This window comes from Lutra lutra, chromosome 18, assembly GCF_902655055.1.
Source record: "Lutra lutra chromosome 18, mLutLut1.2, whole genome shotgun sequence".
Classification (NCBI taxonomy): Eukaryota; Metazoa; Chordata; class Mammalia; order Carnivora; family Mustelidae; genus Lutra; species Lutra lutra.
In genome coordinates, this window is record NC_062295.1 from 11,413,851 (window position 1) to 11,437,495 (window position 23,645).

At 46.2% G+C, this 23,645-nt stretch overlaps 1 protein-coding gene across 6 annotated transcripts in view; it reads left to right on the forward strand.

The window, feature by feature from the left end:
- The window catches only part of MRTFB (myocardin related transcription factor B), a 250,959-nt gene that overhangs the window by 161,778 nt on the left and 65,536 nt on the right, over positions 1-23,645 (forward strand). Inside the window, exon 1 of one of the 6 annotated variants that reach the window (XM_047713409.1) lies at positions 11,193-12,084. The exons of the other annotated variants lie outside the window; for them this stretch is intronic. Within the exon in view, the coding sequence (XP_047569365.1) occupies positions 11,964-12,084 (121 nt within the window). The 5' untranslated portion in view covers positions 11,193-11,963. Of the gene's footprint in view, positions 1-11,192; positions 12,085-23,645 lie in introns of those variants that run through there. 6 annotated transcript variants of the gene reach the window in all.

Genomic DNA, 23,645 nt, shown 5'->3' on the forward strand with positions numbered 1-23,645 from the left:
TGAGTAGTATTCCATTGTATACCAAAATTTATTCATTTAGTCACCTGTGTATGCATGGTTATTTGCTGTTTTGGGTTTTTAAAAATAAAGCTGCCAGGGCTCCTGGGTGGCACAGTCAGTTAACCGTGTGACTCTTGGTTTCAGCTCAGGTCATGATCTCTGGGTCATGAGATCCAGCCCCACGTTGGGCTCCCTGCTGCTAAGCATGTAGTCTTCTTCAGTTTCTCTCTTCCTCTCACTTTGCCCCTCTGCTCATGCACACGTGTGCTCTTTCTCCCTCAAATCTTTAAAAAAGTTTTTTTTTTAAATTTTTTATTTATTTGACAGACAGAGATCACAAGTAGGCAGAGAGGCAGACAGAGAGAGAGGGGGAAGCAGGCTCCCCGCTGAGCAAAGGGCCCGATGCGGGGCTCGATCCCAGGACCCTGGGATCATGACCTGAGCCGAAGGCAGAGGCTTAACCCACTGAGCCACCCAGGTGCCCCTTTAAAAAAGTTTTAAAAATATTTTAGCCATTTTGACTGGTGTGAGGTGGAATCTCACTGTGGCTTTGATTTGTATTTCCCTGATGCCGAGTGATGTGGAGCACTTTTTCATGTGTCTGTTGGCCTTTGCATGTTTCTTCTGCCCATTTCTTGATTGGATTATTTGTTCTTTGGGTGTTGAGTTTGATAAATTGTTTATAGATTTGGGATACTAGTCCTTTATCTGATATGTTATTTGCAAATATCTTCTCCCATTCTGTTGGCTGTCTTTTGGTTTTGTTGTAAATAAATAAATAAAAATAAAGCTGCCAATAAAGTTCATTCAAAAGCTAAGAATCCATCTACTATCTAAACAAGCCTTTATATTAAAAAAAATTAAAAAAAAAAAAGGAATTTAGGGACACCTGGGTAGCTTAGTTAAGCATCTGACTTCGGCTCATGTTATGATCCCAGGGTCGTGGGGTCAAGCCACGTGTCAGGCTACTCAGTGGGGAGCCTGCTTCCCCCTCTCCCTCTGTCCTTCTCCCCAGCTCGTACTTGCTCACTCTCTCATGCTCTCTTTTTCTCTCTCAAATAAATAAAATCTTTTAAAAAGGGGGAGGGGAGGGAATACAAATATCTACCCAAAGATTTATATATAAATGTTCATAACGTATTTATTCATAGCAGCTCAAAACTGGAAGCTATCCATATGTCCATCAGCAGATGAATGTTTGAACAAAATGTGATCTATTCACGCACTAGATTACTACTTGGTAATAGGAACCAGTTGCTGATACACGTAACGGCATGGATGAATCTGAATCACATCTTAGTGAAAGAATTCAAACACAAAAGACTATATATTGTATAATTCCATTTACCTGAAATTCTAGGACAAGCAAACTAATCTCTATTGTTAGGAAGCAGATCAGTGATTTCCTGGGGTTGGGTGTGGCAGTGGGATATACCGCAAAGGGGCAGGAAGAAGGCTGCAGAGAGAAAATGCTCGTATCTCAAATGTGACCATAATTTCACAGCCCTACATCTCCATCAAAACGTGCCACAAATATACACTTTAAATTGATGTATCTTACTGTCTTGATACCTTAGTAATAGTGATGTTAAGTGTCTGTCAAACAACCAGAGAAATGTGGTGGGTTTTGTTAAGTCTATTTTAAGGAAGATGCTCGTCACCCAACCTCAGCTGCTGAATGTAAGGTTTTAGTCAATTAAGGAGAGGCTTGACCATATGAACGTGATTAAAACACCAGAACACATCTCATAGGAAATAAAAAATTGGATGAGATTAAGTTCCAGCTTTTGAGGGCTTGTGAAATCTGCTAATGTGGGGATGGGATATCAGAAACATGCAGAGTATCAGTAGTTAAAAACATGCAGTCTTTCTCAACCAGGTTCTGTGAGAAAATGAATTCCTACCAATATGATTAGAGTGACTGTTTCCTCAATTATCCCAAGGGTGACATAGCTAATGCCATCTTCTACACATAGGAGAGAAGTTAATACAGTAGACACCTTTGGGCATTAGAGCTTAATTCTCTCACAGAACCCATGGAGAAAAGCTAGTAGCCTAAAGCCTGCTTTCTGCGTTAAAAATCTCTCTTCTGTTCCTTAAAAGCTGTGTAGCTGGACAGGCTACTTCACCTCCTGGTGCCTCCCTGTAAGCTGGAGACAGTAGCGGATGGAGTTCTTGAGAAGAGTGATCTGAGGGAGCGCCTGTCAAGCCCTCAGCACCATGCATGACACTCGTGCTCAGGGCACAGTCAGTGACCCATCACCGTTAGTGACCAGAACTGGCAGCATCTCATTATCATTCCAGAAGGCTTAGTCTCCCATGACAGGTACTAGGAGCGTTCTGAGGGAGCAGAGGAAAAAGACCTGACTCTTCAGTGGTGTTGAGGCACCTTCTGGAAAGCTTGTGAAAGTGATCGATACTGCAGCTAGTTCCTGAAGACTGCCTGAGGACCGTTTCCACCAGAGATGGAGAATTTCAGGCAGAAGAAAAAACCTGAGTAAAGGCAAGAAAAATTCAGAGCATTTTAGGGGATATTAAGCAACTTGATTTAGCTGAAGCATAAGGACCATGTCAGGGTTAGTAATGCTGCTCAGGAAATCAGGAGACAGAGCCCTGATGACTTGCATGCCAAGAGAAGAAATGTGAACAGAATTCGGTACAAGAGGAGAGGCCCGGATGAGTTGCGATTGGTCCAGTGACACTGATTTGTTTATGCAGGCAGCATTAATTCTGCAGTCAGAGTATCCTGGGCCCTGGGGCTGCAAAGATGAGTACAGCAGCATGGGATGGTGCTGAGGTGTGGGGTCTGGAGCTGGATGCTGCTGAGGTCTAGGCGAGCTCATCACTTGCCATTTGCTTTTGTTGTGTTTTTTTTTTTTTAAATTTTTTGATTTCCCATTAAAATGATGTAAGGACTATCTTATGAAATCATAGGTGAGTTAGTCCTAAGTATAGCACATAACCTTAGAATCAAGAGATCTCAAGTGCAGAAGGAAAACTCGCTTAGAAAGTGCCATTTAGAAAGCAAGTGCGTGATGATCCAGAGGCAGGATTTGTGTTCATGGGGGCCTTGCTGGGTGTTCGGAGTTAATGGTTGGCACCAGTGCAAAGGATGAGATTAATAAGGGAGAACATTTAGAAATGGTCAGAATCTTAGGAGGAGTACAAGGGGATGTGCAGGTATCTTAGTGAGTGCAAAGGATCCTCAAGGAGAAGCCTAATGAACTGATCAGTTTTGTAAGTAGATGCGAAGGAGCTACAGCCCTGAGCCAAGTGTCTGGACACCCCTTGACAGGAAGAAGGAAGACTTACCAAAGACAGGAGCCAGAAGGGGAGCGGGAAGGTGAAGTAGCGCTTCTGTCTGAAGACCTCAGTGTTAGCAAATCTGGGGTCCACGCTGCTTGCTGGGAAAGGTGTGAGGCTGGTACTACAGTGGGGTCTTGAGGAAAATGGAAATGATCTGAAACAGTGTCCCAGTTGAGACTCAGTAAGAGACCAAGGAGACATCACGGAGCATGTGTGAAGGCATGACCTGCTTTTGTATTAGATTTGGGTAGTCGTCCTGCCTCTTTTATCTTGTCCGCCTCTGTCAAGACTCCCAAGGTGGCCAAGCAAGATACCCAGTCAGATGGGGGAAACAAAGGCAGATGTTTCATTGCCCAGGATGACCTAGTGGAAGCCAAGCAGCAGAGTAAATGGGTCCCCTCACCCCATTTGAGTTGAGTGATAAAGCAGCGTTTCACAAACGTAAGTCTACAACAATTACTAGAAGACTTCATTTTTATTATATTTTATCTCACGTTGCTGTCACCCCCCACTGCCAGTGAAGTACTAACCTGTGCTCAGGAGCACTTCACCCACCCACGAACAGAAACTCCTGCGTCCCACATCGCCCTCGATGTCGGTCCGCCCGCCCCGATGCGTTTTTGCCCCCGTGTGCCTGGCTGCTGCGGCGGGGCCCCCATCCTGGGCGCCTCAGGGCCCCGGGGGCGCACCCCGCCACCCCCAGCCCGCCGCCCTGGCGCGTGCCTCCCCGGAGAGCGCGGCCCAGAACATGTCCTTGGGCCCAGACGAGGTCCTCGTGCGGGTTCCACGCGGTTCTCGGACCGCCGCCGCCGTCAGTCACGTGGGGCCGCTGTTTCGGCTTCATTGTTCCGTGAAGGGAAAACGCATCCTCGTGTGGAGACACGTCAGCTGCCATCTAATGAAATCTGAAGTAGCAGGAAGACACCAGAAGACACTGAGCGCCAAACCGCAGCGCGGGGCGGCCTGACGGGGGCGTGGGAGGAGATGGAGGGCCCGCGGTGCTTCGCGAGCTGCTCTGCACTTGCACCCGGCAGACGCGCAGCCACGCAGGCGGCAGGCCAGGGAGACCCTGCGGGGACGGAGTCCGACCCGCCTTCGCCACGTGGGGAGCGCGCGCCGTGCTTGTGCCGGGGACTTCATAGGCATCTGTTCCCCCGTTTGCACACTCACAGCAGACAGCTCTTCTCCTGTCGGGGACGTCATGCGTTTCTGCCCACGAGGCAGCCGCGGCACAGAGATGGCGCTGCTGTGCCAGGGCCGCGTGGCTCTCACCATTGAATCACGTTTACCTCTGAAGTGCGCATTCCACAAAACCGTCCTGCCTCCACGCTTCCTAAGTCCATCTGCGATGTTATCACCCCCTGAAACTAAATTACTGGTTTTTCTTAATTATGTGCCTTTGAAAATCCTGTGGGAAATGAGTAAAAAGAAACAAAGAACCATACGGGTTTTTGCTTTTGGGAAAAGGATGTTGGAGTCAGAAAGGCAGGATTAAGGATATGTGCTCACCACCAGGGTGGCTTCAAGATACATTATTTCATATCTGAACTGCAGTGTTTTTCTTTTCTTCCCTCCCCTCCCCTCCCCTCCCCTCCCCTCCTCTCAATAAAACAAATACCAGTATGTGTTTCCCATACCTCAGAGCTGTTGAGGATCAAAAGACCTTCAGGGTCCACAAGAAATACGTTAAATCCCCTTGTGATTTAAAAAAAAAAAAAAAAATCATTATCCCAGATGGCGAGCATTTGTTATTTTCTCGTGGAGGGTTTCCTGCCTACAGGTCACTCTCACTCTTACTACCTTACAGTTTCTTCCTCAGCGAAGCAGGAGGTGTTGGTTTTTCCCTCTTGTAGATTAAGCATTCTCAACAGGAGCACAGATTGGTTCTTGGGGGAGAGACAAAAAGATCACACCTTTCACGTGTAAGCACATACAGCTTGGAAACGGACATATCATCCATCTGTGGTGTTGAAATTTCGTGGAATGTGATGAGGAAAAAATTCTGTAAGAAAGGGTCGGGCCATAGGGACGATGATGCGAATAAAGGTGGAGAAACACTCCCGCCGACAGTTTTCTTACCCCACCATCACACTGACCGTCACTTGGCGTCGTGTCTTCCCGTCTTTGCTAGGATGTGACCTCTCCCACTTTTCAGTCCTCCCTTCCGTCTGTCCTTCTCCCGTGTCCTCTGTAACTCAGAGTCTAAGGAAGATGACTCCGAAGAGGCATACTCTGAGGCTGGCTCTCCGTCGTAAGTCTGCCTGTGGTCATAGAAATGGACAAAGCTTAGAAATGGAGAAAAGATTCAAAGGACCCCTTTAATGCGGACAAAGTGTGTTGTGTCATACGTTTGTCACCCGTCCTGAGGCTGTGGGCAGGGGGCTGGGGAGACAGACAGCCCTGGTCACTCGCATGCCATCGGAGCCCTGCAATGGAGGGGTGCCGTGGGTACACACGGGCTGACTGAGAAGGAGCGGGGAGATGTGCTCCTCTGCCTCCCCGGCCGTCTGCCCCTTCGCACAGAAAGTTCTCGTGGCTCCCTCGGAGCACGGCTTGGGTCAGCGCACCGTGGACGGTCCCGCCCCAGTCCGGGATGCCTGGCCAAGGCGCAGCTCCCGGCCTCAGAGAGGGGAGAGCTCACCCAGCAGCGCCGGCCGGAAAGACGATCGGAAGCGCGACTTACCGCCGACTCGCCGGGCTCTGTCACCCTGTTGCGGCACTCGGTTTCGCTGCAGCACTTGGTCGTTCAGATCACTGCTGGTCCTTCAAAATCTCATTCTCTTAGGAATAACAGAAAACTGTGTCCCTTCTCCTGAAACAGTGGTTTCCATGGGGCTGTTTCTATTGGAAGTACTACAGCTTGGTACCCATGTAGTTTTTTTTTTTTTAAGATTTTATTTATTTATTTGACACACACACAGAGAAATCACAAGTAGGCAGAGAGGCAGGCAGAGAGAGAGAGGAGGAAGCAGGCTCTCCACTGAGCAGAGAGCCCGATGCGGGACTCGATCCCAGGACCCCGAGATCATGACCTGAGCCGAAGGCAGAGGCTTAACCCACTGAGCCACCCAGGCGCCCCAATACCCATGTATTTAAAAAGGAACAAAAACGAAGGGCTTTTAAGATATGCTGTCTGATTTCAGAGCTCACACTGTGTCCTTTTTTGCGGGGAAAAAAAAATACCAGGATTCTTAAGTTGGGCTTAATAAATTGTTGAGACTTACCATAACCATTTAGTAGTTGTCTGAACATAGAATATTTTTATAGTGTTTTTATAATTTTAAAAGGAGGGAGAGTTAAGGCTCAAATATATACTTTACTAAAAATACGGCACCCTTCGGGAAAACTTGAGGTGTAATCTGGACTGACATTTTTCTCCCTAAATGTGTCTGGTCTAGTTGCCCTCCTCTGCATGGCTTCTGTGACACGGGCTCTGGCCTTGTGGAGGCAACCTCACCAGGGGCCTGCGTCTGCTCCACCGGGAGGGCTACTGGAGGGCCCGGTTCCAAGTACCAAGATGCAGGAGATGAGAAGAAGAGGCATCTTCTCTCAGTCTGGTGTCAGGAATGCTATAGGAAAAGCACAACTCAATATTTAGCAGTCTGTTTCCATGCTGTTACTAATTATCGTCTCTGTCCCTCTCAGATGCTTTTACATTGGTAAAACGCTGTGTAGTTGGTGATGTTCTCAGGTCTGTGCTTACCCCAGTGCAGCATCATCCCAGCCATATCTTTTTTGTCAGCAGCTTTGTGAGCATATATTGAGACTGCCAAGTTCTTGTGTAGGTCCCTTGAGCCGTGTTTGTTTCTGTTCCGAGTCCCTGAAGCCTTTCCTGGATTATTCCTAGTCTCCAAGTCCTACAGTTTTTCTCACGCTTATTAAATATCTATGCTTGGAGTACTGGGAAAATTGACTTGATTTATGGAACTCTCTTTCATAGGAAAACAGCCCTTTTGGGTGTGTGTACACACACACACCGTGGTAGCAGATTTACCCTAGCCAAAGTGACTTTAATCACCTATCCTTTGAAGTTACACATCCCTCGTGACAGCAGAGCCAAATGACACTGAAGAAGATGTCGTACACAGAGTACGGAGCAAGGACAGACCTACTGCAAGCAGTTCACGGGGTAACTGTGGGCCGCTTTCACTCAGAGAGAATGCAGGTGCCCTTCCTCCCTTCATCCCTAATTCAGTCCAAAAGGCATTATGTGGGGGTGAGCAAGGCAGGTGCCCTCTGGGGGTGGGGGCAGTGATCTGGGGAGGGCTTCGGAGCCCGCCTGGGGTGAGGAGACATCTGCATAGGGTTTGGTACAGCAGTGACAGTAGTGAGATGAACAGGGTATCCATGAGTGGGGTGGCGAAGACAAGATTCTCCCTATAGGAGAAAAGGGTTACAAATACGTGAGAGAAGCTGAGAAAGAACCTTTGGTGTTGGATTGGAAGTGGAGGCATCAGGGTGAGCTCGTGGTTTTCAGCGTGTGTACATACTTAAATATAGGTCTGCATTTACATCTGTTAATACAGAGAGCCATAAGTATGTGTGTGCGTGTATGTTCACACACAAACTTACAGACATATTCCCTGACTTCCTACAGAGGAGGCCTGGGAACGCTGATACCCTCATAGCAATGAGGACACCTGCTACTGAGTCCTTGGTTTCTCAGCGGAGCAGGGAAGGTAGCAGATGAGCCTGGAATACCTTGAACCAGAAAGTAATCCAGCGCTCAGAGGAGCTGAAGGCAGCAGGAAAGGACCCCACTAGTCAAATCTGGAATAATCTGAGCATCACACTAAATGGTAGGAACATGCTGTCACCCACTGAAGAAAACAGGAATCCGTGAGTCCACGGTGATGGAAGTAGGTGCCATAATCCACATGGGGTGGGGGGGTTCTCCTTACACTGAGATGTGCCTCTAATGAATGCAGAAGCAATGATAGAATTTTCTAAGTCACCATTTGGTGACCATCCTATGTAACAAATAGTTCAAACCCACAAAATCACTCATTACGAAGAGAAAAACTAACTTTACAATGAAGAAACTTGGCCAATACCGTCTTTTTTTTTTTTTTTTTTTTTTTCCCCTAAAGATTTTATTTGACAGAGATCACAAGTAGGCAGAGAGTGGGGGGTGGGTGGGTAGGTTCGAGGAGCAGGCTCCCTGCTGAGCAGAGAGCCCTATGCGGGGCTGGCCAATACCGTCTTAATCCGTTCATCAAAACAAATATTGTCAGTTACAAGACGAACTGGATTTGTACCCCACACAATAGGATGCAGAGAACCCACCCCGCCCGCTCCGTGGTATTCCTACCGTAACTGGAGTGTGGTCATGAACACACCACAAAACTCAAACTGAGGGCAATTCTACAAAATAACTAGTATGTAATCTTCACAATTTAAGGAAGGAAGAGTCAAGAGAGACTGAGGATCTGTTCACAAATGAAGGAATACTGAAGAGACTTGAAATAACTCAGGGCTGTACGTGATCCTGGTTTGGATCCTTTTGCCTTAAAGGATGATGTTGGGACAATTAGTGGAACTTGAGTGGAGTCTCTGTTTTAGATGGTGATAAATTGGTGTTGATTTCCTGATGTCGATGGTTATATTGGGGTTTTATAGGACAATGTCCTTGTTTGTAGGAATTATACACCGGAGGGCTTAAGGTAAAGAAGTGTCATGTCAGAGCCTTCTCACAGATGGTTCAGGAAAACAATGCTCTGTGAATTTGAAATTATTTCACATTTTTTAAAATACCAAAATAAATGTTATTTCAGGCATATTCACTACTAAAAAATTATTTTTTTTTCTCTCAGAACTACAGAGACAAGACTTTAGATATAAACCCACAGCAGGACAATGTGTTTCCTTATTGAAATGTTTTTATATTTATCAGATGCAAAAATAATAAGCTTACAGAGGGTCCTTAAAAGAGAACTGTTTTATTTTTTAACATACTCAACACAAGCACACAGCCATTCTTTTCTAAAAAAATAGAAGTGGCTGGTGTGGTTCTGTATCTACCCAGGTTTCTAAACTTGTGGCCTCAGCACAGTTGAGTGGGGTTTAAAAAGCAGCATGCTGAGAAAGAGAATATTAGGGTTTATTGTTTTTGTTGTTATTTTTGCAAAGTAATTAAGAATGTGGGGTCTGGAGCCAGGCCGCCGGTTGGGAATCCTGGCCACCACGTATATGGTAGGGGACTTCTGACAAAAATAGTCAATTTTTCGAGACCTTGGTTTCCTCATCTGTGAACTGTGATGATGTTGAACCCCCAGGCCCGGCAACAGGACACATGAGGTGACTTGTGAAAAGCACTTAGACTGGGTCACCCTGCAAGCGCTGGATAAAGTTGGCCGCTGCTGCTCTCGTTTCAGGAAAAGTGGAAGTGCTTTCATGAAAGCATTTGAGCAGGGTTATGTTGGCTCTCCTTCTCCCTCACCAGGAGCAGAATTACTAGGAGGCCATAAAAGTTATGGCTTCTGCTGTGAAAACCTGTCCCGAGATCAGACTAAAGCCTGGAGACAGAGCATGTTCTGGAGGACAGCAAGTGTTGCAGTAGGGGAGAGACTCGGGCTTCGGAGAACTCAGACTGGCTGAACTCCAGACCTTCTGCAGCTGCTCTGTGACTTTGGTCCTGGTTTGTAAAATGGCTAGAATGTACCAATAATCATCGCAGTCAGAAGGGGCTCTTGGGGGTTAAGGGAGATAAACTTCGCCAAACTGCGAAAAAGGTGAATGACCGAAAGAATGTCCTCAAAAAGGCTTTTATTCCTCCTTTAGAGATGCAGGAACAGTCAGTGTAGAACAGAGGCCTTGGGATCAGAAAGGAGCAGAGCATTCTAGCACGTTTTCGAGAAGTGTGATAAGCTCAGTGCTGTTTGTTCCTGCGGGGGTGCGGACTCCCAGCATTGGGCTTCCATTGCTTCAGAAGGAATTTCAGTTGACAAGAGCCATGTCTGTGTTGTGTAATCCCATTCTCAAGAGATGCTGGAGAAGCGTAGATCGCTATCTTTCTAGAACAGTCTGGGTTGAGTGCACACCAGCCCCGGAACCAGGGACAAAGGACAGAATCTTCATCCAGTTCCCATCTGTGTTTCAGTGGGGACAGCAATACTGGGCTTTTCTGGCTTTGAAAACGTAAGCCTTTCTTCATCCCGCAGAAGGATCATGTCAGATGCACACTCAAAATGTATGGGTATTTCTCTTTCGAAGAGAAAATGTGCTTCCTTTAGAGAACATTTCATCTAAAATCGCTGACTATTGGGCATGGATGGAGGACTTCTTTAGAATTTTGAACAATTAAGTTTTCCTATTGCAGCTTCTCCTGCTTTAATTCATTTACTTAATCGTGCAACAAGTATTTATTGAGAACTAGTCTTCCAGGCACTCTGGTAGATGTCGGTTATAAAAAAGTGAACAAAACGTAGCCCTCACGGAAGCACATTCCATCTACCGCTCTTAACAACCTCGCATGGCTTTTCTGGGAACCCTTTTGCAAAGGTGCATACTTTGAGCCATTTCAAAAAAAAAAAAAGGCTGGTTTTTGGCCACTTACGGGTGGACATATATTTGCTGGGTCTACAGACAGGCTTGTCTCCGCATTTGCCTGGCGTTGCCATCCCTAGAGATCTCCTCCCAGCAGCGTCCCTCATGTTGGGGGGGGGGGGGCAGTCCGTGGCGGGCAGGAGGGCTGCTGGTGGCCGAAAGCCCACGTGAGATCAAACTTGGGCTGGCCGCCGCTTCGGTCGGCTCTGAAACAGAAGCTCTCTCGCCGTCTCTGCCTTTAATAGAGGGGAGGGAGATCCTTCCCTCGGAACAATCATGGCGATGTTCACTCGGTCAGCCGACTAGTGGCACAAAGGGAAACTGCCGCTGGGGTCCGGACTGGTGACGGCAGAAAGCCGCAATTGCAGTACGTTTCCCCGTTACAAAGAGCCCTGGCTCTGCCAGGAGGAGCCGGACGCCACAAAAGAACTTGGGCAGTTAGGCAGTGCCGCTGGCGGCTTGTTTGTGCAGCGCGGTCCCTCCGCTGGGAGAAGACCCGCTTCCTTCGGGCGCCCTAGACTGTGCCCTCCGTGTCGCGGGAGAACTTACTGAGGAATGAATGTGCTCGTCTGGCTGACAGAAAGTATTTCCACAGCCTGCGGGTGTGTTTATAGAGAGCCGGCGAGAGACCACAGGCAGCAAATTTGTCTTCTTAGGTATCAGCAAAGTCTTCTCTTTTAACAACTACAGGATTTATTTTTAACCGCTTGACTCAGTGTTTGTCAGATGATTCGGACCATCAAACTGCAGCTGGAAGTACCCAGCGCGCGGGGGAAGCTGGAATGGCGAGGGGAAGGGGGCTGGCTGGGAAAAGGGGTGGGATTTCAGCATCGTGCCTCTGGGGCTCTGCCTCCCAACGTGGGAGAGAGTTTAGGGCTTCCAGCAGCACGAGTGTATTTGCGGGTCAGGCTGGGAACTGAATGGGAATGGCCGCCTTCGGCTGCTTAACGACATAATTGCCCAGCGCCCGGGGTCTCGTGAGGAGGAGCCCAGGACCCAGGACCCAGGATCCGGGGACCGGGGACCAGAGCGTGCTGAGCGCTGCTCTCCGCTGCTCGGCGTATTGCGCTTCGCTCCTGCTGGATGCTGCCTGTCTCCAGAAGCCTCTCACCATGATCGATAGCTCCAAGAAGCAGCAACAGGGCTTCCCAGAGATTCTGACTGCTGGGGATTTCGAGCCATTAAAAGAGAAGGAATGCCTTGAGGGGAGCAACCAGAAAAGTCTCAAGGAAGGTCAGTGTGTCTGTGCACGGGGGCACGAGCGCCCAATCCGCGTTCCCGTCAGCCAGGCTGAGCGTGTCTGGCTGGGGACCGTGCCGTGTGTCTGCTCTCTGTTCGCTCGGGCGCCTCACGCGCTCTTAAGTTCTTTGAAATGAAAGCTTAACGCCGTTCTCGGTGGCTCTTTCTAGCTCGCGGTTCATTAACTGACAGAACTCTAGGGATTTTGCAGTAATTAATACAGGAAGGGGACTTAGGAGGCCAGTCCTCGTTTCAGGGAAACCTTCCCAGGTTCATTTTATATATTCTCTCATTCTTTCCATTTTTTTTTTTTTTTTGCCCCCACCCCCACCCCCAGGAGAGGGCCACTTCCTTTTCAGTAGCATTCAGGGCGCTGTTTGCTTTAGGTTTACAAATGCCTGATTCCGGGAAAATTAATTTTTTTTCCAGTTGACATGTTTACAGGGTTTATTGTTTAAAACCAGGAAGGTAGCTAGTGCTTTCTTAATGATATCTTTAAATGGTTGCTTTAATTGGTCATAATGCACATTGCATCGTTTTGTTTTGTTTTGCTTTTAAAAACACATTGCTTGGTTTTGTGGTCTTTTAACAAGGCAAGAGATGAGCTTAAGGATACTGTGCATTATTTTCGGTGGCCACTGCACAGTGCCTCCCTGACTGATTCGAGAAAATGGCCAAAGGTACGAGCTGTGCTGTCCCCTGTCGTGGCACATACCGAAGAGTGGTCAGACCAGTTCATGTGCTTTACTGGAGCAGCTGGAGACCAAGGCCCGTGGTTTCAGAAATCCGGGATCTACAAAGATTAAGTTTTTCCTGAATTTGAGATAATGAAGGTCACCCCCTCTCGATGCCTGGTTACTTTGGAATTTGGTCTTCTAGGGCTCCTTGGGAGGAAAATAAAAGCCCTCAGTAACATTTTATCTGCATTCATCTCCTGCCATCAGCCACCCCTCACCTCTCACTCGCCCTTGCTCATCTTGGAGACCCAGAGAGCACATCTGGATTTAACCTGCCTCAGTAGCAGTTTGAGCTTCTTCTTCCAAAAGGATATTGCTCCTTTTTTTTTTTTTTTTGGCTCATTTAGACTATGAGAATGTGATGATAGAGATTGTTACAGATTTGAAAGATAAGAAGAAACAATAGTTGGACTTTTTGGAGTTGAACTACTTCTGGGTATGGGCAGAGACAACATCCAGGTCCAAACAGACGACACAATTAGGTATAAATAGCTGTTGCCAGGAAGCAAACAATGGGGCCGCCTCTCGGAGCTCACAGCAAGCCTTCCTGCGGATTCCTGGAGAATCAATACCGGTGGAGTTTTCAGGACGCCTTCTGGAGAGTCCCTGAGGGAGGTTGAAGTTTTTAAATCATTAACTTAAAAAAAAAAAAAAAAACCAAAGAGTTAATTATGTAAGCATCATTTAAGTCAAGGCCAGGTGTTAAGCTCCCGTTGGTACCTTACATTTGAAGCAGAGAGAGAAACAGTCGTCACAAGCTCAGAGTAGGATAAGGAGCACGGAAGCAAGGATTAAAAATAGGGAGGCAGGCTAGAAGCATGAGCAGCAAGCACAGCAGAGCAGAGCTGACATGATTACGTAACGTATGGGTTGTTTCCCTAACCATTGCGACCGTGCCTCCCATTTATGCTTGTGTGATAGCGGAGTGTCCAAAGGGCCCGAGCGTGGGCTCTCAAGTGAGAGGTACTGGGGATCGGGTCCCAGCCGTGCCATTCTGGAGCCCCGTGACCCTGGACAGGTTCGCTGCTCCGAGAGTCTTAATCTCCTCATTTGTGCAACGAGAAGCAACATGTACTTCACACTGTTTTTATGAGATGCCCCATTTGATGCCACTTTGTCATCCCTCTGCTTGTCTTTTTTCAGCCCTTTGTTACTTTTTCCTTCTACTTAAGTTTTCATTTTTAAAATTCCTTCTAAATTTATAGCTATAGAGAAATATTTTGGATGTTACTGTCATATAAATTCATATAAAATCACATAAATTCATACGTAGGGGCACCTGGGTGGCTCAGTCGGTTAAGCTTCTGCCTTTGGCTCAGGTCATCATCTCGGGGTCCTGGGATCGAGCCCTGCATTGGGCTCTCTGCTCAGTGGGGAGTCTGCTTCTCCCTCTCCCTCTGTGCCCCCCTCTTCATGCTCACTCGCTCTCTTTCTCAAATAAATACAATCTTTAAATAGATAAATAAATTCATACATATAAAGAGGTAAGGGAAGAGAACTTTCATATTTTAAAACACTCCACAGAAATGGTTAAGTGAAATCACTCTTACTCATGACAGTTGCACTGACCACGGTTTTGCTTTATGTACCTCCACAGATTGTATTTCTACCCATTTTCCGCTAGAGATAGGGCCGAGGGAAAAAACCAAAAACCCCAGAGATATCAAGGATGATCTGTTACCTCCCCATTAGTGATGCCGAAAGAGAGATTAGACCTGGGTTCAATTAGAACAGAAAAAAAAATAAGAGAAATTTTGCAGAAAGCACTTCTTTTTTTTATTTGGAGTGGCAGAAAAAGAAGGTGATTCCTGTGCAAGATGGGACTCCTGTAATTGTGTCACCATCACTGCCTGCCGACGAGTTGCAGTGGTCAGCGTAGCAGACTCGTGGAACACAACACTGGGATTGGGGACAGTCCTCAGTGAAGCTGCATCTGCTCTTAGGCCGTGGACCGTACTTTTCTTGTATTAATCCGTGGAAGTTGATTGATATGGCAGTGGTTGTGGAAACACCTAAACACGCTAGAGTCTAATTAGATCTTGTGCTGTTTGTCAGAAGAGGCAAAAGTACTAGTGATTATTAGTGTCCAGTGGTTGATGCCTCATGTGTTAAGGGACACCAAAAATATTCATTATATTTCACATCAGTACTGTTTAGTCCTCCACTCCTTTTTGGCAATGTTGGTTTTGGTTTGGGTTTGTTTGAAAGAAGAGCCTGTGCGATTTTTTTTTTTTAATATCAAGAATGCAAGTTTCCCGGTAGTGAAGGAAGGCTAAATTTTGGTCCATTTCGTTCTAACCACATGGACACAGCTTGGTCTCTCTGGTGTTTCTGACGTGTGTCTACTGTCAGGGTTGGCAGTCCTGCCTGCTGCTCAAGAGGGTGCTCTGTTTCTAACTTACATTGGGATATTTCAGAATTCCTGTTACTGTTGACAGTGCTAGTTAGCCAGAATTATTATTAGGGGGAAAGCAGACTTCTATTAGCAAATAATCAAGGGCTTCACAAGTCTCTGTGGCACCTCAACCAGAAAATTTAGTAATACCTATCGAAAATTTTAGAAGAAAATGTTCCAAGTGTGAACAGCCTCTGAATAGTTGTCATCCCATACCAAAGAATTGTTTGGATAACAAAGCCTGTTACTTCACAGTTTCGTTAATGCTTGTGTAAACTTTCTGATAAATACCAATCCATGTGTGTAGTGGGAGAATTTAATTATTAGCTGCTTTGGGTGAAGATAGCAATAAATACCATGAATTCTTGGGGCGCCTGGGTGGCTCAGTTGTTGAGCGCCTGCCTTCAGCTCAGATCATGATCCCAGAGCCCTGGGATCGAGCTCCACATTGGGCTCCCTGCTCAGCGGGAAGCCTGCTTCCCCCCTCCCCCACTCCCCCTGCTTGTGTTCCCTCTCTCACTGTCTGTCTCGCTCACTGTCAAATAAACAAATACAGTCTTTTAAGTAAAAAAATAAATATCATGAATTCTCCTGATCAAATTCAAGATAGAGAATTCTCCTTAGACTAGTTTACTTTGTCAAAGCAGCAATACAGAATCTTAACTTCTGGCGTGTCCACAATAGAAAGTGAACATTTCTAATTGCATTCAACATGGATGAGATCTAAATTTAATTTCTGGGTCTAAAACTAGAGATCAATATTAGAGAACACTGACCTGACAACCAAAGAATTAACAATCAGAAAATTTGAGGGCGAATCATAGAAATTGAGGTGATTTAATTCAGATAAGTGGTTTAATCTGAGTTATTATTAAGATAATGAAATATATAACACCAGTGCTGCCAGGTAGTTATAATTAAAGAGGAAAATGGTTGTTCACTTTAAATAAGTCTCTTACAGTGAGAATAAAAACCCTAGAAAGAAAACTGGGCTGTGTGTTATTTTACTTTGACTAACACTTACTGCTGTAACAAACAGCCCCAGAACTCAGTGTTTTAACCAGAGGGCATCTCTTGCTCAGCACACAGCCCAAAGTGGATTAGACTGCTACCCTAGTCAGCTGTCCTCTGAGAAGTGACTTGGGGAATCTGGGCTTTTCATTGTGCTGCTCAGCCCATGGGTGTGGGAGTAGGGGGAAGAGTTACAGAATTGGGGGCCACGTTCCCACTTCTGTCCCCGGCTGGTAAATAACACTTGAGATAAAGTATGTGACAGTCGGTGGTAGCCTGCATAGTAAACAGTGGAGTAGATTAACGTGGTGTGCTGGGACGTGGCTGTAGTAGGCCTTTTTTAAAAAGGTGCACATTTTTCCAAAGTCTTCTGAGCCAGCCAGCCTGGGGAAAAACACATTAAACAAATACCTTTACCAAACCACCCAAACTTTTCTACATGTTGGAAATTATCTCATACGTACTCCCCGCACTGTCTATTAGCCACATATGGCTGTTTAAAATAATTAAAATGAAATAAAATTTTTAAAATTCAGCTCCGTCATCACATTAGGCACACGTGGTTCGTGCCTGCCATGCCCAACAGTGCAGATTATAAAACACTTCATTAGTGTGGAAAGTTCCGTGAAAGACAGCGCTGCCGTACCCTTCCCCCTCCACGCCTCTGCCCACCACGTTCCTCTCACCCCAGCTTTGCAGGTTCAAAGTCACCGAAAACTCAGTCCTGGGGCCATTTCCTGAAGAACGTTGCTGGACGCTATCACCTGAAAACACTTTCTTCTCCCGGGCGTGTTCTGAGTATCTCTGTCCGCATCTCTTCTTCACCTTTTACCTTCTGCCGCGGTGACACGCATACATTTTTGTCTTCACTCTTACACTGTAATGATTTGGGGGATGGAATCCTCATGTGGATCATTTTTGTATCTCACCCCCAGTGTCCTGCATGTCATGGACACGTTAATATTATGCAACAGATATTTAAAGAGTATTATCTGCCTCTCTGCCTTCTTGAACAGTGTAATCTGAACTCCTCCTTTCAGATATAACTTATAATTCGGTCATAAACTCATAACCCCCTGTGGGATGCATTGGTGCCTTAAGGCACTGTCAAGGTGTGTAAAATCACTCATCCGTGCACAGAATGATCCCTAGGTCACTACCAGATGACTAGCACTGTTATTTATGGTTTGGTTTTTGCCAAAACCTGGCAGTTCTCCCTTTTCTGATAACGCTGCTTCTAAGCTTCTGTGAAGTAAGCAACAAAGTAACAAAATGGAGTCGTGAGATGTCATTGTGCTGTCTGCTCAACCAAAATACATTTATTGAGCTGTGGTGGGTGAAAGGGACAAATGGGCAGTTGAAATAAAGAAAGCTACAAAGCCTTCTCTGAGCAAAAAGCACTTGAGTTTTGCAACATCTCATTTGATTCCTCTGGGAATTTTTTCTTTCCTCGTGTTCTATCAGTGTTCTACAGAATTGAAAGTGTTAGATGGTGAGGTGCCACCCAATTAACATTTTTTAAAAATAAATCGGAAGCGTATGATATGGTCCTTATAACAAATTAAAATAACATGTAGGTATGAAGGAAAAGTAAAAGATCCCTCTTCCCAGGCATGATTCAGTGTTTAAAAAAAAAAAATGGGTGAATGCTCTTTTTGAGATGAAGTTATATAATCTAATTTTTTTATTAGAGATAATTTCATTGTGCAGAAATTTGAGTACTCCGCATCATGCCAACACACAGGGAGTTCACAGCCTAAAAAGTGAGCAACTAAACAATAACATAGGAGGTAAAACTTGCACACACGTAACAGAGAGCTCAGGAGAAACCCATGTGTGCTTTGGTCCAAATGAGAGGGTGACACCCCTGCAGGCCAGCCCTCTGTCATGTGCTGTAGACCTGCACAGCCCTCTACGTCCCTGGCGGCTCCAGTGGGCCTCCTTTTCCCAGGAAACAGACTCCTCCAGTTTCCCGTCACCTTTAAGGGCACCTCTGTCTACCCGTTGGCTCTTGCTGGGAACCTCAGTGGGACTGATCACCTGATATCCACCTCATAACCTGCCACCAGGTCCTGTCACCAGATCTGTCAGCTCGACCTCAGAAATCTTTCTCTCACCCACAGCATTGTTTCACCACAGCCACCACTCTTGCCTGCATCCCCTTCCTCAAATACGGTCTTTACGGGGGTCTTCACTCAAGCAAACGGACGTGGAGCTGCCTCCCAGTCTCGCCCCACCCACTCAGACCCCTCCATGAGGGAGGCTGGGCCTCTTTGTCCAGAAGCAGGTCGCACTTCTGTCCCTCCATCGCTCTCCTCTCCCAGCATGCCTCTCCCTCCCCACCCCACGCTAGTGCCTTCCTCTACACGGTCATGTGCAGTCGCTGTGACAGGAGGACAGCACGCAGGTCAGCGCACTTCTCTGTTCTCTCTTGTGTTGGTGAGCAGATTGCTGTGTGCATGTGTGTACGTGGGTAACTAGGTAGGTGCGCGCGCGCGCGCGTGTGTGTGTGTGTGTGTATCAGTCCCATTCCTGAATCCATACAGTGGGCAGAAAGGCTAAGCTATCAAGTCAGGATCAGGAACCTCAAAAAAGTAGCACTTGCTAATTAGAAGTAAATAATATTTCACAGCTTTCCTGTTTCATTGTCAGTTATCCTTTTATTCAGAGAGGCTGCCTTGGGCATTTATGTTAAGACATTTCTGAGTCTTTTATGCCACATATATCTTCCCATCTTAGAAGAATTAGGAAGGAGTTTTTACCAGTCAGCACCTTTACCTAGAGCTACACACCGCAATTCTGATGCGGCAGTGGAATATAGAATTTCTGATTGCCTCCAAAATAAGAAAAAGAGTATCTTCTCTCAGAACCATAGACGCTAACAAATCTAGAAGTTTGGGTGCAGAGCCAGCATCGTCCTACAGATTGGAAATCAATTGTCTCAAAGAAACAAATCAAATATTGTTTTAACCTCTTCACATTGCTGATGGTGAAGCAGTTAAGTGGTTGATTTTGCTTTTGAAGTGCCTGTTATTTGTGTTACACTTGCTTTTATGCCACTGTGTACTTTATTTCCGTCACTTTTTAACCAAGCGAGATGTTTAAAATGCATATATGTATAATATCCTTCTGTACGTCTGCCACAGACTAATGTCATCCCTGCCGATCTGTGTCAGGCCCCTGGCTTGACATCACGTTGTCACACCACGAGAAGCGTACTTTAAATTCATTCCAACTTTTGACAAAAAGGAGAAGGGAATTTGTGTGAAGGTATGATCAGTTTAAAGAAACATGCCCCATTTTTAGCAGTCTGTTTCCATGGTAACAGAAGCAGCAGCCAACCATGGAGTTATCAAAGTGCCTGTAAATTTCCAAGGCTGAGTGTTGGAAACATTGTTTTCCTGACCTCATGCTGCAGATTAATTCAGGAAAGCTATAGTGTGTGAGCTCGGACTATTAGCATTCTCATTTTGACTTCACTTTTAATTCCTAATAGAGGGTAAATGGTGCCTTTCAGACCGTGACCTCCTTGCCAGCAAGTGTAGAATTCCAGAGTCTGTACCCCCTGCCTCTTCGCACGTCCCCCAGCCCGGTGGACTTCCTAAGGATACAGTAGGCTTTCTGACATTGGAAAGAAAGGTAGTATTTCCTATGTGGTCCAAGCCCTAACTTTTTGAAACACTATTTTGCATAGGTTTTCGGGGTTTTTTGTTGTTGTTTTTTTTTTTTTTTAAGTTTACTTGATGCTGTCTCCCTTTCTTAAGTGGAAAACATCATAATATGAAAACTCCCACTCAAAATGCTGTTTGCTCTTCGGCCCGTCCCAGGTGTGGATTTCTGGGCACACTGTGTGGCTCTGCTTCCGCTCCAGAAAGGAAGTGCTGGTGAAGGAAGCTCTCTTCATCAGCGCAGAGAGTGTGGCTCTCACGAGACAAACCACCATTTTATTTTGGGGCCTCTTTGTGTTCTATTTTGTGGAATCACTTAAAGAAGAACCTTATTTTAGAACGGGCAGATTTGACCCCTGAAAATATCACCAGAGGTCTGTGACCTTTGGTTGCTACTCTTTATCCTTTGTGAGAGTGCTTAAGTGCTTTTTCTTTAATGCATCATGAATTTTACATTAATTGTGAGTGGAGATGAAAACAAATTAGCGTCTGCCAGTTTTTCATGGTTTCCTTTACTCCCTTGCCCTTCACCTTCCCTTACTAATCTTCTTATACCCTTTAAAGCAACATAATTGGACTTGAGTCTTGTGTTCTACCACCGATACTGACAGAAACATACCCTGAGCGTCAAGTTCCTGCAACAAAGTGAAACAGTCTTGGTTCTGCCCATGATAAGCTCTTGCCCATAGGAAATTCTTCCATTGACTTATTCTTAAATTTGACACGATATTCTCTTTCTTTAGAAAATATAACTCCAGGGCACCTGGGTCGCTCAGTTGGTTAAGCAACTGCCTTAGGCTCAGGTCGTGATCCCAGAGTCCTAGGATCGAGTCCCGCATCGGCTCCCAGCTCCATGGGGAGTCTGCTTCTCCCTCTGACCTCCCGTCTCGTGCTCTTTCTCACTCTTTCTCAAATAAAATCTTAAAAAAAAAACTCTGTTATATACTGTAAGTATACTTACTTACACAAAATTAAAACATGTTTATTAAAGGTTCTATATTATGAGTGTTGTAGAAGGTGCTAGAATATAGAGCTATCATCTAGAAGGGGAAATAGAGGCCAAAACAACTCCAGCAAAACCTAGAATTTACCGTGACAGGGAATATAAAACGTGGCTGTTGCTATAGTTATCACACCACAGAAAGATGATGTCATCATTAGTGGTCCATGAAATTATGGTGGTGGAGGGCTAGCGAGAGATGAGCGAGAAATGGGAAATTTGATTATTGAGTTACTAGTTTCTTTTCTTTTTTTTAATTTTTTAAATTTATTTGACAGAGATCACAAGTAGGCAGAGAGGCAGGCAGAGAGAGAGGGGAGGAAGCAGGCTCCCTGCTGAGCAGAGAGCCCGATGCGGGGCTCGATCCCAGGACCCTGAGATCATGACCTGAGCCGAAGGCAGAGGCTTTAACCCACTGAGCCACCCAGACGCCCCCTTTTCTTTTTAAAATTTATTTATTGGAGGGAGCGAGACGGAGATAGAGAGGACAGGAGGAGCAGGGCGAAACAGGCTACCCACTGAGCAGGGAGCCCGATGCGGGACTCGATCCCAGGACTCTAGGATCATGACCTGAGCCGAAGACATTCGCTTAACCAACTGAGCCACCCAGGCACCCAAGTTACTAATTTCTTAAAGTCTGTTTTTCTGCTTTTTTTTTTTTTTTTGAGGTAAAATTGGTGTAACCTCAACTTAGCCATTTTAAACTAAACAATTCAGAAGCGTTCAGTATATTCACCGTGTTGGTCAAACACACCTCTAGTTCCAGAACATTTTCATCACCCCCAAAAAAACCCTGTGTCCGGTAAGCAGTGCCTCCCATGCCCCCCCGTCCATCCCCAGTTCCTGCTTGACACCTGTCTGAACTCTGTCTCTGCATTTCCCAATTCTGGATATTTCACATACATGGAAGCATCTACTGTGTGGCCTTTGTGTCTGTGTCCTCCACGGAGGATAATGTTCTCCAGGCTCATCCGTGTCATGGCAGGTGTCAAAGCCGCATTCCTTTTTATGGCTGAATAACATTCCATCGTGCGGACAGGCCACCGCGTTTACCGTCCATTCATTGCAGACACTTGGACTCTTCCCTGCTCTGCGTGCGCACGCGTGTGTGTGAGTGTGTGACGATGAGCCCCAGTTTTCCGTTCTTTCCAGTTCACCTAGAAGTGGAATTTCCAGGCTGCGACTCTTCTTCTCTAAGACTTTGTATAATGAGCTTTAGGAAGAACTGCCAAATGTTCTAATTTTGTATCTTGTGGTCTTTTCTCTGATCAAAATGATAAAGTTCAGAGCCAGTGAGTGACTTGCCAGTTTCCTGACTGACTTCTGTCCCCCAAGCTGTTGCCATTATTAGTGGGAGCATGTCAGTAACAAACAACTGCGTTTCTCTTTCCAACTTGCTCTTCACAGTCGAACCTCCTTCTTCACTGGCCTCGAACTAACTTTTCCTTCATTCCTCTCACTTTCAGCAAGTCGCCCTCTTTCCTCCTCCTCTGAGAAAATAACAGCAGTCGTTGGGAAATCCCTGGACATCCCAGACCAAATCTAGATCCCCAGCCTTACCCAATCCTCTTTATCCTCCTGTTGTCCTAGAGGGAAGTATCTCTTCACAAAAGCGGTCTTTGTGTTCCCCGGAATCCCTTCAGGGGACCTAAGGTGGTCTGGTCCTCTCCTGTGCGTTCTCCTTCAAGTCATTCATTCCCGTCCTCCCCCTCCCCGTTCCTGTGTCTTGATCTTGGTCAGTTATAAACTGGCTCAGGTGGGTTCCAGCTCGAAATTCCACGCGGCTGACGCTTTTCGCCTTCTCTCCTACCCTTCAGAGCAACATCTTGAAAACATTGCTTCCAGTCACTTCATTCACACGCGTGCCCCTGCTTTATTCCGTAACCCCCTCCGGGCTGCCTTCCATCCGTCACTCCAAGCAGTAGCGCCTCGTGCGCTGACACCGCGGTGGGTCATGACCCCCTGCTGGAAACACGCTACACACGCTCTCCAGGCTCCTCCTCTTCATAGACCACTTCCTCCGCCCTCCTCTGCTGGATCTGCATCCCCTACCTGACCCACACGTGGGCTTGTCCTTGTTAACTTTCCTGGGAGCTGAGTCTCGGGCTGCTTTTGCCTTATCTTTTCTATATTTTCTACCTCGGCGAACACTCACGGCTTCAAATGCCACTGAAGTGACGACTTTCAAATTTCAGTCTCCTGCCAAGACTTCCCTTCTGAAATCTGGACCCACAGAGCCAACTGTCACTTTGACCTCTCTGCCTCCGGTTCACACATGGCCAGGACTGAGCTCCCGAATGGCCAGCTTGAGCTCTTCGTCTTGGTAAATGGTCTACTCAGGTGCTTCAGCCAGAAGCCCAGGCGTCATCTTCCTTGTCTCTTCTTTCTGGAAACACAACATCCAGTCTCTTACCACGTACTGTTGATTTTAGTCTAAATATATCTTAAATCTGTCTGTTACATTTCTCAGCTGTGTTGAAGGGGGAAAAATGAGATGTCTTGTGCTTAAGGTTTCTACCCAGGAACATCAGAAAAATTCTACCAAGTTTATAAATAAATAGGAGGTTTGCAAGGGACAGCTTGAGCGGGGCTTCTGACAACCACCATAAATATCTCCCCATTCAGTCAAAAACCTGCCCCATCACGCTTACTCATGCTTTTGATATCTTTTGGTCCTTCGCTGCTGATTAATTATATCAAATTTCACCATTATTTTGGCACAATATTTGCCATTATTCTTGGGT